Source organism: Lepidochelys kempii, chromosome 18 (assembly GCF_965140265.1).
Source record: "Lepidochelys kempii isolate rLepKem1 chromosome 18, rLepKem1.hap2, whole genome shotgun sequence".
NCBI lineage: Eukaryota > Metazoa > Chordata > Testudines > Cheloniidae > Lepidochelys > Lepidochelys kempii.
Window position 1 is genome coordinate 8,559,595 of NC_133273.1, and position 18,230 is coordinate 8,577,824.

Below are 18,230 nucleotides of genomic sequence, written 5' to 3' on the forward strand. Positions count from 1 at the left end.
TCTCTCAGCTGGAATGAACTTTATCTTGGGGTAACCCACAATGCCTTTCAAAGGGTGAGTGGACTGTGTAAATGAGGGGCAAAAAAACCACCCCAGGTTCTGTCTGCTAAGACAAAGGAAGCTGCCCTTTGACTTTGGGCAGGAGGGAAGAGGAGATCTTGACCTGTGAACTCGGTCAGTCCTCTTGAACATGTGGTGAGGGTTTCTGCCTTGTTGCATTTTAGCTACTAAGAAGGACTTTATTTTTCTTGTAACCACTTCTAATACCTTGTACTCCCTTTAAACCCTAATCTTTGTACTCTGTTTAGTTTTAATATAAACAACCCAATGGTGTGCTCAAACACAACTGTTGAGTAACCCCAATTAAAGTAGCAAACTATTGAATATTGACCCTTTCAGGGGCAACTGACTTCCTGCACGGCCCAACCCTCTCCTGGACAGATTGAACCTGTCTGGTGATCACCCTGCACGTAGTAACCAAGCTGGTGGAGGCCAGGCTGTGACCGGTGTGTTGCTGCTAGACCAGGGCTATGGCAGTTCAGACACTCAGGGTGTGACATGCAGGCTCTTTGTGACCAGTCCAGGTTGGAAGCTACAACAGCAAACCATTGTGGTCCAATTGCATCCCAGAATGTGACAGGGATATGATAGAGGTCCATGCCATCATAAATGGTGTAGGGAAAGTGAATAGACCAGTTATTTACCCCTTCTTGTACTAAAAACCAGGAGTTAGCCAATGAAATTAATAGGCATTGGGTCTAAAGCCACAAAAGAATGTACCTCTTCACACAATGCACAGTCAACCTGTGGAACTCCTTGCTGGAGATATTGTGAAGGCCAAAACTATAATGGGGGCTCAAAAGAGAATTACCTGGAGGACAGGTCCCTCAACGGCTGTAAGCCAAAATGGTCAACCATATGCTCTGGGTGTCCCTAACCTCTGTTATCCAGTCCTACCTTCTGGTAGGGGATGGATCATTTGCCCTGTTTTGTTCATTCTCTCTGAAGCACTTGGCACCAGCCACTGCTGAAGACCAGAGACGGGGCTAGATGAGCCATTAGTCTGATGCAATATGGCCATTCTCACGTGCTGACTTTTCCCCTCTCCATGCTCTCCCTCATGATTGCCTTGGCCATCAAAGCCAGGGTGACAATCTCTTCCTTAGACTTCCTAGAGGGCTCTAAAGATTGACCAGAATCTCCTTCTGTGGGAAGGTGGGATTTTAAAATGGAGTGAACTGTTTCCTTACAGGTGGGATGTAAAGGGTTGATGGGATTTAGTGACAGGCTCAGAGCAGTAAGCTTTTCTGGGGTATTTTTGGAGTGCCTTAGGAAAGATGCAGTGAAATAAGACTCTTGTTAAATTGGTCCCTGTGGGCTGGCTTCCTGTATCTCTTCCACTGTTATCCTCTGATCTTCCATAAACTGTCTCTTGAATTCTTGTGGCTATCCAAGCTTTGCCTTTCACAAAGGATTATCTTTCTGTATCTGAATTTTTTTGACAACCCTTTCAAGAAATGAAACCATTCCCATGTCTCTAATTTTCTAGCTAATAAGATTAATTATACTGAGATTTGCCTTTTCAGTGGTGTCTTTTGAAGAACTGGTTATATTTTTGACTTCCTCCTCCCCCCCCATTCTCTGCAGTTTGCTGGCTTTGTATTCTTACTTAATCTCCCTCCCCACCCCCAAGTCTCCTTTACTTCTAATTAGTAGCTAAAGGGTAATTAGATGGAGGGGGGTCCTTCCAGAGAGGAGGATGGCTTTACATAAAACTGCAGTGAAGCTCCAAGTTCATAACCTGGTCAGATTATCTGCTTTAAACTTCAGCAGTCAAAACATGATTAAGCAAAGAACTTGACTATAGCTGGCTTCTTAAAGGAAGAGATGGGTGTCTAAGTCAACTGGTAGCTTTTCTCTGCCTGTCAGTTTGCTAACTGTCCCAAGCAAACATGGTGATGCCTTATTTTCATGCCATGCATTTTATTTTAAAAATAAGTTTAGCCTAGCCAAACCAGGCAAATCTCTCTAGGAATAAGGCTCAGAACTGAATAATTGCCTGGACCCCTGCACTGAGATGCTTTTACTATTAGGTCCCCAGGAACTTGACAGTCTTTAAAGATGGTGCTGTCCTTTTGAACAATGCTTTAGTCACTCTCTGAAATACAGACTTGGACCCTGGCTGTTCATGAGATGATTCACCAGACCCAGTTATTGAGGTAGTAAGAGTTTGCAGGACCTCTTATAGAGTGAGGCCACACAACCTTGCAACTTACAGGATCTTATGCCTTTCTCTCCTTGAGGAAGAGCACTAATATGGCTGTCCTTGCCATGTGGTCCGTGGCTAGCTCATCTTGGAGTGTAGACCGATTTCAGAAGGTGTAACCACTCATTTTGGAACTGAAGCCCACTGATCTGCATCTCACAACAGTGTGACTTAATCTCACTGCTGTTTGTACACACTAGTGTAGCCAGTGCTTTGGGCTGGAATGCATCCTGGCTCAGAACCCCCCCGCCCCACACACACTCCACTTGGGCTCTGCAGGGGTGTGGGGTGGACTCTCTGTTGAAGGACTCTTGGCAAACCACCCAAGACTTGGGTGCATCACCACTGCCAGATGGCACCCACCAGCTGGATTCAAAGCTGGGGTGGGGCCAGTAGGCAGTCTAGATCCAGCTGCCTCCACAGATCCCTCTACAAGCCAGCATCTTCCACTCAATGAAGTGTTGCTGTACCTTAAGGTGTTAACACATAGTTCAATCTCTCTCTGGTAGTCTGGGCTCCTTGTGACTCAGTGTGCTTAGCCTGGAGTCACTTCATAACTTACAGCCAAGTCACCCATTTCAAAGCAGTGTCCAAAAGACTATTTGCTACAAAGGGGATAAGTGTCTCAACAGGGCTACGGCAAACACCCATGTTCTAGTGATCTCCTCCAGCAGGCAATGGTGGTATCTAAGACAAAGTACAGAATCAGTCCAGTGACATTAGCCTCCACTTACCCTGCACTCCTCTATGCTCATGTATGTTTCAGGCCTCCTGATCAGCTTGTAGAGTAAAACTGTTAAGAACTTGACTGAGGTTCTACCCTACATTAATAGCCATAACTCTAATAAATGGAGTGCCATGTTCCAATTAAGACTGAAGACTGGAAGATTTCATCTTGGGGCACAGGCATCAAAGCTATATACATGGACACGGAATGGGTTAGCCAGTCCATCTGTAATTACAGGGCTGGTGTGAATAGATGTTCATCAAACTATTAGTCTAATTTGACTATCTAACAAGGAGCTGTGATGTTTTATGCATGGTGCCTAATTTTACCCTGGCAATCTCCTGCTATATTTAACATCATTAATCATTGATTCCCACAGGGCTGGATCCCTGATTAGTGTCAGATGCATCATGGGAGGAAAGGGATTTTTTAAAAAGCCCTTTCTTCGCATTGGAATTGAAGCCAGTTCAGTGGAGTTGATCTTATTGCTTGCACAGCAGGAACACCCATGAACAGGGGCAGACTATGCTCTGCACTGCCCTCCCTCCATTTAACCTTCATCCTTCTCTCATGCTCAAAACCTCTAGCCTGAAGTGCGTGCTGGGGTCTTGCTTCCTTTCCCTGCACATACACCATAGCAGCAGATGAAGCTTCTCTCTCTTGGTAGAGGTAGCTGGTGCTTAACTGCTGTGCCAAAAAGCACACTGCCATCCTTTGGTGGTCAGTCTTGGTCTCGTGGTTGGGGGAGGGAAATTCCAGGTAATACAAGCTTCTTGGTCACTGACCATGATGCCAGAAATTGACAGCACCAGAATCCTTTCAGGAAGTAGTGACCTAGCATCTAATTGCATTTTGACTTGGCAAATGTCCATGTAGCCAGGACTGTTCCAGCATCTCCACTTTGAGATGAAGCACTTGCCCTGCTTCACAACGAGAAGTGTGCACAGGCCTTGGTGTAAAGGTTTGGATGCCGTTTTTCTGAGGATGGGCTCAACTTACCTCAATCCAGTTAAACCTTAAGGGGCAGTGCATGGAGGAGATGTAGCTGTCAAGGCTCCATGGAAACTCCCAAGGAGATCAGTGGCTATTGCATTGCCATGATCAAAATGTAGACCCAGTGAGAACTTCAAGCAAACACCTTTCTGACAAAAACATGTGTTTTCAACAATCTCTTGATGAAACTTCCCAGGAAATAGAATTTCCAAGTTTCAGCCAGACCTGTCAGAACACTTGACTAGAAAGCCAAGCCAGCCATGACTAGAATACTGTTTCAGATTGGCTGTGTTCATTTTCTGTTGCTATCACAACCAGGCACTGAGTTCTTAGGTCTATCTTTAACTTTGCTGTTGCAAATTCTAGTGTCTACAAAACTATAGAAAAAGCTTGCAGGGTGCCTTCCCATCCATCTACTGTTCCCTGTATTCCAGACTCCCCAGGCTGACTGCTGTGGCAGGGTGAAACTCTCATGAGGACAGGTGTGTGAATACCAAATTTTTCAGCTCACTGGCAGATACCCAAAAACACTCCCTTGTTTTGAATCAAAACATCTTGTCGTCTTTTAACTTAAAGAAATGAATGAAATCCACAAAAATCCAGTCACTTCAAAAATATCAAAAGAACTTGACTGACTTTAAAACAATTTGACAAAACTAGCCATTTTGGCTGTTGCCAAATCTGCATTTCGCCAAATAGCTTGGTCAAAACTTGCACATCTCTACTTCACATGGCAAGGCTTTCTGCCAACAAAACCAGGGCTCACTAGAGAATGGATAAGCAATCTATCCTGCAAACCCCAATTTCTCCCTACAAATACTGGTCCTTGGAATAATAGCTCTACAGGCACCATAGGCTATTAAATATTTATTCAATCGTTCTGTCGTGCAGCCCATCTTCCAAAGCAATCACAAATTCAGCATCACCTCCATTGCAGGAGGAGATGAGCTTCTCTTCACAGCCTTGTTCAAATATCTCTAGACTGGCTTTCTCTGCCCCACTTTGCTAATTAAACACCACTCCAGTCACCTTTTCATCTGAGACAAGGAGTGAGTCAGTCTCTTATTGGACTAACTTCCATTGGTGAGACAAGCATTTGAACTTGCGTAGAGCCCATCAAGTCTGGGAAAGCTTTGATGTGGAGTAGCTAATACTAGGTGGAATGGATTATGCCAAAGGAGTTAACTCATGTTGCAAGAGGCCATACAAGGTGAAGTGGGCAGTTGATGCCTCTGCAAGTCATAGGCAGAAGGAGGGTTACAGATTGTTGAAATGGGCCATAATTCAGGGTCTTGAGTCCATGACTTTTGACATATAGCCATTATGAATTTAAGATCCCTACGCTAGTCCCTTGAAGGTGTTGTGCTGGCTTCCTTGGAGGGTGAAGGGTGAAGAGTTGGATTCAGAGTGATCGTTTTGTGAAGTGTTTGCCTATGGGTGGCAGGGTGTATTTTGTCTTATCACTCATCTGGGAACATAGTGTCTGCCTGGCTCCAACAACTAGGTCGGGGGGACATCTAGTGCACTAGATGAGGCATGTGTAGGACCCATGGATCATGAAAAGCATGCAGGGTGGGGTGGCAGCTATTGATCATGATCACAGTGGAGATCTGTTTGCAGGTTTTGGCATTTGTTAGGACATGCCTGACTGTCTAGAGCTCCCTTCTTGGGCCCTATTGACAACTCCCCTTGCAAAGGAGAGAGCATGGCCCCAGAGGCTGCAAAGATGTCCAAATGAGGACCAAAGATCTGCCCCCAGACACCTAGTTGGGTCTTGTCTGGACTCTGCTTTCTTCAGCAGCCTTGTCTGTTCCTGGCATGGTCTGGACAGCTGGCAGTCTTCCTTCCCTCCCTCCCCATCCCCTCAATCAGAATCTTATTAGCTATGTTTACATGGCAGTCATGTCAAGCGATTAATTTTTAATGGCTTGGTTTATTGCATGTATGAATGGTTTAGTGAGTAACTTCCACATTTAAGTGATTAATTCCCCAGAGTTTGGAGGGACTGGTTAGCTTTTACATTAATCAGGACTTTGGCATGCCAAGGGGCAATCAATCAATCCCCTGCTACCAGGGAGAGTAGTGTTAAAATACCTCCAAGGTACAGTGGGGTTAGGCAGAGCTTTAATTACTTCCTTCCTTGCTTACAGCACATTTTTGTTGTTGGTCTCTGCTATTGGCCTGGTCTCCCCTGCACATCCTCCCCTGCTCTTCCCTTTCCCAACACAAAACAAACCCAGATGTTCATTAGGAAGCTGGCAATAACATGTCAGATCCTACATAGGTCAGATCATGCTCCCCAATTTCAGTCTCTCTGCTTCTAGCAGAGCCATGGTATAAAACGACTCTCTACCACATGGCAGGTGCATGCATTAACTGCTCCATGGACAGGCAGCTCTTTGGCTCTAGCTAGGGCCAGGCTAGGCAGGCATTGGTGAAAGCTTCCTCACCTCCCTCCTTGCTGATTTGTGCTCATGTGCTGACCAGCAGCAGCCCCATCTGATGATCCTGGTTTACTGATCTTTCCCTGGTGCAGACTTTGATCTTGGGCAAGTGCTTAACCTAGTGTCTGGTGAGCAGCCTTAAGCAAGCACATCTGCAGATCACTAACCTGCTTGTGACTCCAGCACCCAATCTTCCTGAAAAGGGCAAGCAGGAGCACAGTCCCACCTAGTTAAGCTCTTCCATGCAGGTTGCTGCTATGTACAAGCATCCAAACCCATGGTCGCATCACCATTCATAGCACGCTTCTGCCAGTAGCCTTGACTGCTATGCTGAAGCATCAGCTATATTCCCATAACCCTCTTAAGCAAATGCTGCTGCTGAAGCTTATACTGGCTCAAAAGTAGACCCCACACTAGTCCTAATAAATGCAGAAAGGATTTTTACCTACAAAGTGCTTAAGGATATAATGAGAGAACATGGCATCTGTTGGGTAACTCTACACAACCACAGTATCCAACTGGAGACCAACACACTAGAGTTGCATATTCATTTATTCTCTCAAATGCCACCTGCTTGGTTTACACGCCATCTCCAGCACTATACTCTTCAGAAGGCTATCAAGAAAATCCCCATGCATTTGACATCCAAGTGCATGGAAGATGTTGTACCTTTGTATCTTGGTGTTAACTTCATACTTGTGTGACTGGAGCAACTAGTCAGCAGATGGAGACAGGTGGAGATGCCAAGATCCTCTGAAGGCTTTGCCTGTAAGCTAGCAGAGTCGACACAATCTTGCAACTTCTGCTACAAAGAACCCAAACATTACCACATTAACATAAACCAGAAAGAGAATCTGGCATCAGTCACACCTAGTTTAATGGGGAAACTTAGATGCTGGGATTCCAGCATTGCAGAATGGCTGGCCGCATAACAATGACTGGCCTTTCAATAGGTCTTGTGACTTAAACTGTCTCTGGGTCAGGAATGAATTTGGCTTTAAATCGCTAGCTCAGTATTCAGCCTATTCCTTAAGGCATGAACTGGTTAACTCTAAGATATGTGGAGCAGGAAGAACCAATCTACAAAGGGTTTGCAGTGCAATAACCCAGTTGGTGTAATATAAACTGGATAAGGCAGTAAATTCAGCATAAACTTAGCTGAAATCTTGTGAACTAGGTAACTAAAAGCAAAGGTGTGTAGCTTCAAGGACTTCCTGTAGGAGTAGTTTTACATTGTCTAGCATCAACAGCTTGATGTCCATTAGCAGGAAGCTAGGTAACTCACATGATGCCTTGTAATACTTCCAGCCCAGCTAACTCCAGGAAGTACTCTAGTCTCCCAAGCCTGTCTTCCAGAGCTCCTTAGAGGGAAGACTTCTGGATAAGTGTTCACATGTTAGTCTGATCTACACAATACACAAACCTCCTGAGAATTGGGGAGAAGTCTCCTCCCTCTCCCCCCCAACTGGGGAAAATCAGTGAACTGTCAAGACTCTAATTCCCCCACCCAAGGAGACCAGTCTTGGTCTGCCTGATGTCCCCACCATAATGGGTTAGGGGTGGAGGAAAGACCTGCAATACCTCATCACACGCTTGTGTTTGTGGAGAGGGTGAGACACTTGCTCTGCCACATCCAGACCCTACATGGAATGGCCCTCTAAAAGGCCCAAGGTACCATCTAAAGAATCCATGGGTCTTGCACCTAGACTACCAATTTTCCCACACTTCCTAACTAATGCTATTGCATCTCAATTTGGTCACCTACCATGAGACTGCTTTGCTTTGGGGCAGAGGATTAAGAATAATTCAGACAAAAGTACAAAAGGTTAGAATAGAACTGTTCCTTACAACAAACTGAGTGGGCTTGGGTGAGGGAGGGAGACCTTTGTAAGGTCAGGATATAACTAAAGCCTTTAGCATAAAGCTGGTGGTGATAGAAAGCCACCTGCTTGTTTGACTGAAAACTAAAGAAGTTTTTCTTTGGCTTGTGTACTTGGCCTATTGACCTGATCCTCCATGTAGAGCTGGGAAAGTAAACCCTCCCAATGCTATTGGATTCAGCCTGTGTGCGACTCTAGCTTTCTATAGTCGCTGTCTCTCCATTCTAAAAATCCTTGGGTTTTGTAGGTCACAGTGCTTGGCTTCTCATTGCAGGGCAATGCTTCCTGCTCTCCTCACTTGCTGGCAAAGCAGATGGTATGTTGGCACCTCCAGCTGCAGACTGTGTAGCTGGTCACCACGTGGGCCTGGCTTTCTAAGAGCTCCCCATGCCATGTGGGTCTCTTTCCTTTTGAAATCTGGGCTCCAAAGTGGGAACACCACTCCCCCTCCCCTGTCACCCCAAAATGTGAATGTCTATGCTGAGCTCTCTGGAAATCCTGGCTCTTGTCATGTCATTCCTTTATCACTGCCCAGCTGTTGGAAGGCCAGGGCCAAGCCAACACATGGTCTCTACCACGGCAGTAGCTTCCAAAATTAAAAATCCAGGACTCTCAGGGATGTGGGATTTTGAACTGCATGAATTACAAGATAACCCCCCCACAAATTCTGTCTTGAATTCTGTCCTGAATGGACTCAAGCTGCCCAGGCTAGCTGGGAGGAAATGGCCTTAACTCTCACTTGGCTTTTAATTCAACAGGCCCTTCCTTAAGAAGGGAGGGTGAGGAGTGGCACTTCATCTCCACATCTCACTTGTCACTCTACTCCTCTAGCTGGCCAAAGAGGCCTTGGAAAGAGCTTAGGTATTTAGCAGCCCTCAAACACTGGCAGGTACAACATCCGTTCCAAAAACTCCCAGTCCCAGCTCCTGATGTCTCCCCTTAAGGGTCCCTATCGAGAAGAAACAGACTAAGTGCCTCATGGGGCACTTAATCACACCTATAGTCGATCATTATCCAAGCATCTCTGTAGGATATGCATATATTTAAGCCAACTACTAGCTTCCAATGCCCTGAGATGCTCCCTCAGCAGGAGCAGTTGACTTGCCTTTTACCTAAAAGCTTGGTCTTTCTCGGTCTCCTTATTCAGACCCACCAAAATGGCCGAAGAAGAAATTGCTGCTCTCATCATTGATAATGGCTCTGGGATGTGCAAAGCTGGCTTTGCTGGAGACGATGCCCCTCGTGCAGTGTTCCCCTCCATCGTCGGACGCCCAAGGCACCAAGGAGTCATGGTTGGGATGGGGCAGAAGGAGAGTTATGTGGGTGACGAGGCCCAGAGCAAGAGAGGCATCCTGACCCTGAAGTACCCGATTGAACATGGCATTGTCACCAACTGGGATGACATGGAGAAAGTGTGGCACCACACCTTCTCCAACGAGCTCCGTGTTGCCCCAGAGGAGCACCCCGTCCTGCTGACGGAAGCTCCCCTGAACCCCAAGGCCAACAGAGAGAAGATGACCCAGGTGAAGTATTGCAACTATGTGTATATCTTCCATGCCTGTGTTACAGCTGACTTAAGTGGGTGTCGTCTTGGTTCTCTTCCCCCCCCTTGCTTCCCTGATGTTTTCTGGCAGCCCTGCCACTTCTGCTTCCAAGTTTCTTGGCTGTCTCTATTTTTGTCTGATGTTGAGTGTCCAGGTTTTAAGGTCTCCCAGGGAACCAGTCAAACAGCACTTCATGAGACATGTCAAAAGTCTCAAGCTCTTGCTGGGGTCAAACAGACCTATCTAGAGTGAAACTCATAAGACTTCAGAAACTGTCACCTTTTTCCTCTACCAGCTGAATTCCAGAGGACAGGTGAGGCAGAGGTGAGCTAAAACTAACATTCAGAGTTGTCTTCTGGACATACTTTCATGCCAAAGGTGTCTTTGACTTGCTCTAGTTGTCAATCAGCGTAGTATCCAGGTGCCTGTGGTCTCTTATGCGGCTCCAAGATTACACCGGCATACTGTTCACAGCAGAAGTCCTTCTAGTTCAGCAGGGGGAGACCTGGGTTTTGATGTTTGAGCCCAGAACAGTCTAATCTTGGTGTTGTCTGGGTCTAGCCCTGGTTAGCTACAGATTCAGGAACCAGTACTTGGTTGCAGGCATGGACAGCTGATCCCTGCAGTACAGTAAAAATGTCTCCTTTCTCCTAGATCATGTTTGAGATGTTCAACTGCCCTACCATGTATGTGGCCATCCAGGCTGTACTGGCCTTGTATGCCTCTGGCCGTACCACTGGCATCGTGATGGACTCTGGTGATGGCGTGACCCACGCTGTGCCCATCTACGAAGGCTACGCGCTGCCTCATGCCATCCTGCGCTTGGACTTGGCAGGCCGTGACCTGACCGACTACCTCATGAAGATCCTGACCGAGCGGGGCTACAGCTTCACCACCACAGCCGAGAGGGAGATAGTGCGTGACATCAAGGAGAAACTATGCTACGTTGCCTTGGAGTTTGAGCAAGAGATGGCTGCAGCTGCTACATCTGCCTCTCTGGAGAAAAATTACGAGCTGCCCGACGGGCAGGTGATCACCATTGGGAATGAGCGGTTCAGGTGCCCGGAGGCCCTCTTCCAGCCCTCCTTTCTGGGCATGGAGTCCTGCGGCATTCACGAGAGCACCTTCAACTCAGTCATGAAGTGTGACATCGACATCCGAAAGGACCTCTACGCCAACACAGTGCTGTCTGGCGGCAGCACCATGTACAGCGGCATCGCGGACCGCATGCAGAAGGAAATTGCTGCCTTGGCCCCCGGCACCATGAAGATCAAGATCATTGCCCCAGTGGAGCGCAAATTCTCAGTCTGGATTGGTGGCTCCATCCTGGCTTCTCTCTCCACCTTCCAGCAGATGTGGATCAGCAAGCAGGAATACGATGAGGCTGGTCCATCCATAGTTCATAGGAAATGCTTCTGAATCCTGTAGCAAGATGGAAGTGTCAGATGTGCCTGGGCAACGTACTGTGTTCCTTTAAGATAGGAACAGCTTAGGAATATTTCCATAAAGGGTTGTCTGCTTAACATTATCCTATTTAAGATTGCTTTAGACCTTTCCAAACTAAGCAAGTCCTATTGCATATAACCTAATGCAGTGTTCACCTGTAAAAATGTGCTAAACCCCTCGTACTCGTGACTCATCACAAGGTTAAGAGGTAAAACCACATTAATGTGAGGCTACGGATGTGTTGCCGACTAACAGCGTTCTTCCCTCTTCCTTGTCATTGTCCTGTCATATTCTTAGGGCTAGAGATGAGATTGGTGCAAGATGTATTCAAGGTCAGGCATCTAAAGATTGAGTAATTATTCCATAACTCCTCTTCAGGGGCTGGCAAGTGCAAATGTTAATTGCCAGTTAATCCCTGCTGGTACAGTAGGGAGACAAGGGGCCTGTCTGCTTTTTTTTTCTCACCCAACTGTACCAACAAATAGCCATGGGGGCTAAAGGCTACTCCAGGCTACATGTGCAAGCTGCTGTATTCATACTAATTTGAAGGAAATCTCTGTACATTGGGAAGATTTAATAGAGTTTGTATTGTCATTAAGGCAAAGTGGAGAATTGTAACATGCAAGGATAGTCTTGTGATCAAGGGAAATTTAAAAATTAAATATTTAAAGTGCTTTGCAGGACTGACTGAATTTCTTTGGGGAAGGGATTGGGACAAGACACTAGAGGTTTCTGCTTTCACAAAGACCATGCCTTTTGGTCCAAGGATCAAATGTTACACCTTTAGCAGGGATACATACTCGTTTTCCAGCCTCCTGGTGGGAAAGAGGGCAGGACTAAATGGGTATCTGACACTGCAACCAGTCATTGGTGGCAGATCTGGGTATATGGTAGCAGACTATTGGGGGCTGCTTGTCCAGACAGCACTGCCTGATTTAAGGAAATGTCTGCTTCCGGTGGTGGTGGATCAGTCAATGGCTGGAACTAAGTCACAAAGCTACATGATTAAAAAGCAGCTGGCTTTTTTCAGAGGTGCTGAGCCTCTATTGACTGACTGCAATGGGAGCCATTATATGCTCTGCGTTTCTGGAAAATGGACACGGAGGGCAGGTCTACACTACAAACCTGCATTGGAACATCTGCCACTGTAATGCTTCCAGTGAAGAGACTCTAAGCTGACAGGACAGAACTCTCCATCAGTTTAACTCCACCTCTATGAGAGAAGGTAGCTATGTTGGCAGGAGAATCTGTCTCTTGCAGACATGACACCCCTATGTAGACCATGCTAAGATTGGCATAACCATCTTTCAGGTGTGGATATTCCACACCCTGAGCAACATAGTCATACCAAAGTAAGTGCATAGACCTGGCCTTACACTCCTAAATCTGGATTAAAACTAACTCCAGCTACCCATTTCCAAAACTCTGCCTGGAGGCTGGACTTTTCATTAGTGTTCCACTCCAATCTTTAGGTTCCTAATATCTGCCCCATTCCCCAATTGAATTTGCTCTTGAGGCACACTGCTAGTTTCAGAGCACCCCCTAAGGGTGTAATTACGAAGGGTCAGGTTTTTTTTAAAGGACTCATTAGATTTCTTAAAACAGAGGTCCTTCGTAAGATTTTTTTTTCAAGGATGTTGAATGCCTAGAGATCTCCACTGAGAAGCACAGGAGATGGCCTTCATCTTGGGGCCAAATTACTTGAGGTACTTTTAGTGCTAAAACTCCTGTTAGATGTACTGACTTGGTATGACCGACCACCTCTGGTGCGGACTCAATCACCTAGCAATTGAGCCTGCTCTGGCAGTAGACTCCTGCAGTGAGGTTCAGAGGTCCTTCAAACAGTCCCTAATGACGAGGGTGCCCTGCATAACAGAAATGCCCCCAAACCATGTTCAGTTACATTAAACTAAACCTCAGCCTGATGGCTTCAGTTGCTCTGCACTTTGGGCACAGGGGATCAATAGCAGTTGCTCACCCCCCACAGACATCAAATGCTGGGCTAACACCTTAGGTGGTGTGAGGGTTTCTTTAGCTTGGGGTGGGAGAATATGACCAGGACTCCATTTTTGCTTTTCATTTTTTAACTCAAAAGGCAACATCTAGCCTTTACATTTAAGTATAGAACAAAATGTGGCACAGAATTAAGAACAAGCTTGGCATTTTAACTTGCCTCACCCTGGGACACACAATCTTGCCTTTTATTTAAAGTTCAAAGCTGCTGTCAGCTTCACACCACTGTCTTGCCACCCAGAATGCCAGTGAAGTGTGAACAGGTAGCCAAGAAACCCCTTCAGGAAGAGCTGGCTGAAGATCGATGGCCAGAAACTATGAAGATGAAAGCTTTCCCACTCCTGTGAGACTATAGAGGGAAGCCATCCCTTTGGAGGCCAGTCAAAGGAAAACCACCTCTTCTCCCACCACCTCCACAAGCCTTCCTTCTGCAGCAGGGCCAGGATAAGGGTACAAGTATTGTCTAATTTAGTCCTGTGTCCCTGAATTGTTTCTAGCTAAGAGTGACATGGCTCCCAAAGGAAATGCAATGGGATGTGTTTCAAATGTCTCTCTATTCTGGCTAATGCAAAAAAGTTTGAGATCCTGGGAGGAAGGGCAGCAGTATCCCCACTCTTTCAGCAGCAAAAGAAGCCGTTTGGTATGGCTGGAGCTCAGAAAGGTGGGCTAGTACAAGTGCTCACATAGCATGCAACCAGGAAAAAGCATTTCTAAAACATGCTGAAGTTTTTAAAGGGGGTGGAAGTGGATGGGCTTCCATTATCTAACCCCTGTGCCCTGGAGGTCAAAATTTTGGTCAAAGCAGCCCCTGGAGGCCTGGCAGGGTGAATGTTCATGTAGATACTGTTACCTTAAAGTCAACAGAACACATTGCTCTACATCAGTTGGGGTGTGTAATCAGGAGACAAATTTTAGGTGTGGACATATGTAAAACAAGGTCAAAACATGCAGACTTAAGCTGGTGTAACTTTGAAGGGCAGGCTGGCCCTTAGTAGTTTATCAATAGAAGATCCTCAAGGCAACGAGATGCCCCATCCATGCTATGAGTTGGGCTGGGCCAATTTTAATATTTTGCCAGTGTCACGCTTCTAACAGGCTCTTGTATTCCTATCTGAAAGCAGGAGGGAATGCTGAGAGATGGAAGGGGATGAAAGCGCCTAGCAGCTGAGGTTGCAGGGCTGAATTACCCTGCAGCTGTATCTGCCACTCCAATGGCCCTGGCCCTGGCCCTGCCTGTCTAAGATAATCTGGTTCTGGCTACACAATCAAACCTTTCCAGAAAGTGCTCTACTCAGAGCCTCTCAACCCTTCCTATTCCTTTGTTAGCTCCACCTGTCTGGGAGGTGGAAATGGAATTAACTGGCATTTGTAGCAAATCCCTCTCTGATAAGTCTGCAGCAACAATTCCTGCTCTTGGAAATAAAACAAACTCCGCTCTTTACAGCTGTAGTCTAAAGATGAGCTACTTAACTGCCAGCCAGCTCCATGTAAGCTGTTAATGGCTCCTGAATACATAGGGAGCTGGGAGCCAGGAGCTGTCTCCTCTGGTCTGATCAAAGTGAACAGTGTAAAAGTAAAATCCGTGGAGGTATTTTTAGACAAAGCCTCAGACTTACACTAGAACTTAAACTTAGTAGTCAGAGCAGCAGATCTGTGCATTTCTTCTCTCGGATGCTCAGCCAGGCTGTCTTTAAAAGAATATATTGAAATTAAACCCCTGGTGTGCAGCAAAGGGGGAAACCTGAGACATAGTAAAGGAGCCCATCCTATAAACAGGCCCTCTCTGAACAGCTGCTCTCTAGATTGATGCCTTTCACGCATGTCTGCTGAACAAGGGTTTCCATGGAAATGACCAGCTTCTTCAGAGGGGTGACTTGGGGAAATGCATTCCTACAGCCAGCAAAGGTGAAAGCCAAGCACAAAGCATGGGTGGGGTCAGGCAGGGCAGTTCCAGCACCCTCATGCTGTGGGGTTGCGGGGTTCTCAGCAGTGGCCCTTGGGAATCAGCTTAGTTGGACACTCCAGCCCTCGCTGCCATTGAATCGACCTCTTGAATGAGCTGCTAGAGACTGGTTTCATGCTCGGAATGTACCTCATTTTGGCATGTTCTTCTGCAGCTACATTTGCCTTTGCCATGTGTACAACCTGGCCTAGGGTGGTACCTTCTACCACACAAGGAGGTCTAAGCATCTCATGAATAGGCACTGCTGCCCCCCAAGAGCTAGGTGAATGCTATCTGGCTTAAACATGGGGAGAACTCAGGCAAAGATCCACTCGGATTGCGGTGTGGGCAGGGCAGGGCCAAGCATAGCACTGCATGCAACGTTCCCTCTAATTTTTGACAGGCCGTGTGTGCAAAAAATTTCTTCTGTGCAAATTTCTGTGCATGCAGTGTTTTGCCATGTGCGCGGGGTTTAGGATCTGTGTGCGTGGGCACGTGCGCAGAGCTTAGAGGGAACAGTGACTGCAGGGTTCTGAGTTTGATCCAATGCCCGCTGGGAGCCTTTCTATTGACGTCGCTGAGTTGGAAGTCTCTGTCTTGCTTTGTGCCTAGCTAACGTAGTGATAAAAAGGAGGAAGCGAGTGTATTCATATTCACTTTGGGGTCACTTGCACCAGCTCTTCCTACTTAGTGTCTGTTGACCAACCAATCTAGCTGACCTCGCCAGGGTGATTGTGTTTTGAAGCAAAGATTGCCTATCCCTGGCACTTGAAAAAGAGGAAGGCATGAGGAACAAAATACTAAAACACCCTGAATGCCACTTAAGATTTCAATGTGACAACGGAGACGAGAACTCTGATCTTCCTGCTTCAAAAGCACAAGCCCCTGCTGCTTGAGCTGCAGGAGAATCTCCACAGTATAGGGCCCATGACACACAGTCAAGCAGTTCTGGCTTTGCTGTGGTGCCCAGGCTAGCTCCATTCTTGCAGGACATGTGGTGATTTTACAAAGTCAGGAACTGAAGTGGGTATCTGCTGTGAATTATTACAGCCCTGACCCCTGGTTTTGCTGGTTTGGGACTAGAGGTCAAGCTGAAAAGCATGACGGGTTGGCGCTATTAGGTGCGAGGAGTGTTGCTCTATTCAGCCAACCTCTTTTATTGAATGCCTGTACGCACAAAGAGGTGGCAGGCTTACAAGTGCCCAAGTTCGGTGTTACGCCGAGTCTCTCTAGTGGCTCAGGCGTGCTCAGCTGCTCAAGGGAGAATTTAACTAATTGCGGCTGATTGATTTGGAGGAGTTTCCTGAAAACCAGCCAGCTGCGTTCAGGGTGGCCTGTGGCTGAGCCAATCGGGGCCCAGAAAGCAGCTAATAGCTATGGATTTTCCACTCTACCCACATCGCTCTCCGTCCTGTGCTCCCCTAGATGTGGCATCGGACGTGGGCCAATCTCGTGGCTTGCGGAAAGGGGTGAGAATGTAGCTGCTCATCGTAATACATAGTGAGAGACTGCCCGTGCCCCAGCGAGCTGACAGTCTGAAGAGGTGAGACACACACAGGAAGGGTGGTTTATCCTTGCTTTAGAGCTATGTTACAGAGAGATTAAAGTGACAGCCCAAGGTCATTCAGAGCCTGTGGTAGTGTAGAGGCAGGATCTGAAGCCTGGTTTCCTGAGTCTTAGCCCACAAGACCATCCTTCCCCTTTTCTTTGGCAGTCTGTACTTCCTCGCACCGAGGATGTTGGCCAGCTGGGCAATTAAAATGGCTCTGCATCGTGTTAAACAGTTGTCTTGTGTTTCCAGCCCAGAAAAAGCCCAATGGATTATGCAAGCTGCATTCCTGCAAAGGTTTGGAGCCATTGTTTCACAGTTACCTGGGGGCTTGACCCGCGGGCCTAGCAGACTGACAAGCTCAGTGTGTCAGGAAGCAGGACCGTCCCCTCGTTGCTTGGAGGATGAGACCCTGCCGAGCGAGTTGTGCAGAAGAGCGGTAATGGAGCCTGTAGCTCCGTTTCAGAAGGAAAAGGCTCATCCCCTTGACTGTTCCCAGAGCTGCCTTAACATCCCAATCTAGTTCTAGTGGATTGCGTGGTAACGTCTCCCCGTTAGCAGCCACTGACCACGTGTGCCTCTTTCCATTGCTCATTTAGTAGGCCAGGTCCTCATCTGACATCATTACCGGAGCGTAGAGAGAGACAATTCCTCTGTCCTGGTAGAATCGTAAAGGGTGCAGGTAGGACATGACAGCTTCCTTTTCTTGACCTATTCTCTCACACTATGTTGAGTGTAAAGGCTCGGGCTGTGAATATCGGGAGAGAACATCTTGCTATTTGCAGGATTCTCTCAGGGGAGGCTGGGTATGGACTACTCAGAGGCGGGAGTTTGAAAGTCAATCTCGCTACAGTTTGGACAATGGTCTTGTGGTGAAGACCTTGGCTGTTAGTCCAGCAACTAGCACCCTGGTCTTGGTTGTGGCCTCTGGATGCTACTGTAAAACAGTGATAAGTCTCCCTATGATAGCACAAAATCACAACCTCATACTTGTGCCTTTTATCTGTTGCCTGAGGCTGCATTTGCCTAGATCTCACGGCAAACCTGACACGAGTTTGCAGAGATTTACTCTGTGTGTGCGGGGTTTTTTGATTAGTTAGCTGGAACCTTTACAAAGAGATGCACAGACCTTAAAAAAGAAAAAGAGAGAGACAGAAGTTTTATGGGGATGAGGAGACTATGAAATGAATGGAACAAATGCAAAAATTCACCCATAACGTTACTCCCGTGAGATGGGATTGGGTCGTCCACCTGTGTTTAACTGCTGGGAAAGGACGGTAAATCTTTCCCTAGACATTTGCTTTCAGAGCACTCTGTGTTTGAAAAGTCTCCTCATTAACTTTTATCCTTTTCTTATTTAAATAGTTTGCAGTGGGTTTTTAATAATGCGAGGTTTAATAGTGTGACTAACTCATTAAGGGATTGG

The 18,230-nt window shown here is 46.8% G+C and overlaps 1 protein-coding gene across 1 annotated transcript; it reads left to right on the top strand.

The window, feature by feature from the left end:
• The first annotated feature begins 9,449 nt into the window (after positions 1–9,449).
• ACTL8 (actin like 8) lies at positions 9,450–11,921 on the top strand. The gene is made up of 2 exons (XM_073316267.1): positions 9,450–9,833; positions 10,509–11,921. Exons 1-2 carry the CDS (start codon positions 9,468–9,470, stop codon positions 11,271–11,273), a joined length of 1,131 nt encoding a protein of 376 aa, XP_073172368.1. The 5' UTR covers positions 9,450–9,467; the 3' UTR covers positions 11,274–11,921.
• Positions 11,922–18,230: the final 6,309 nt, after the last annotated feature.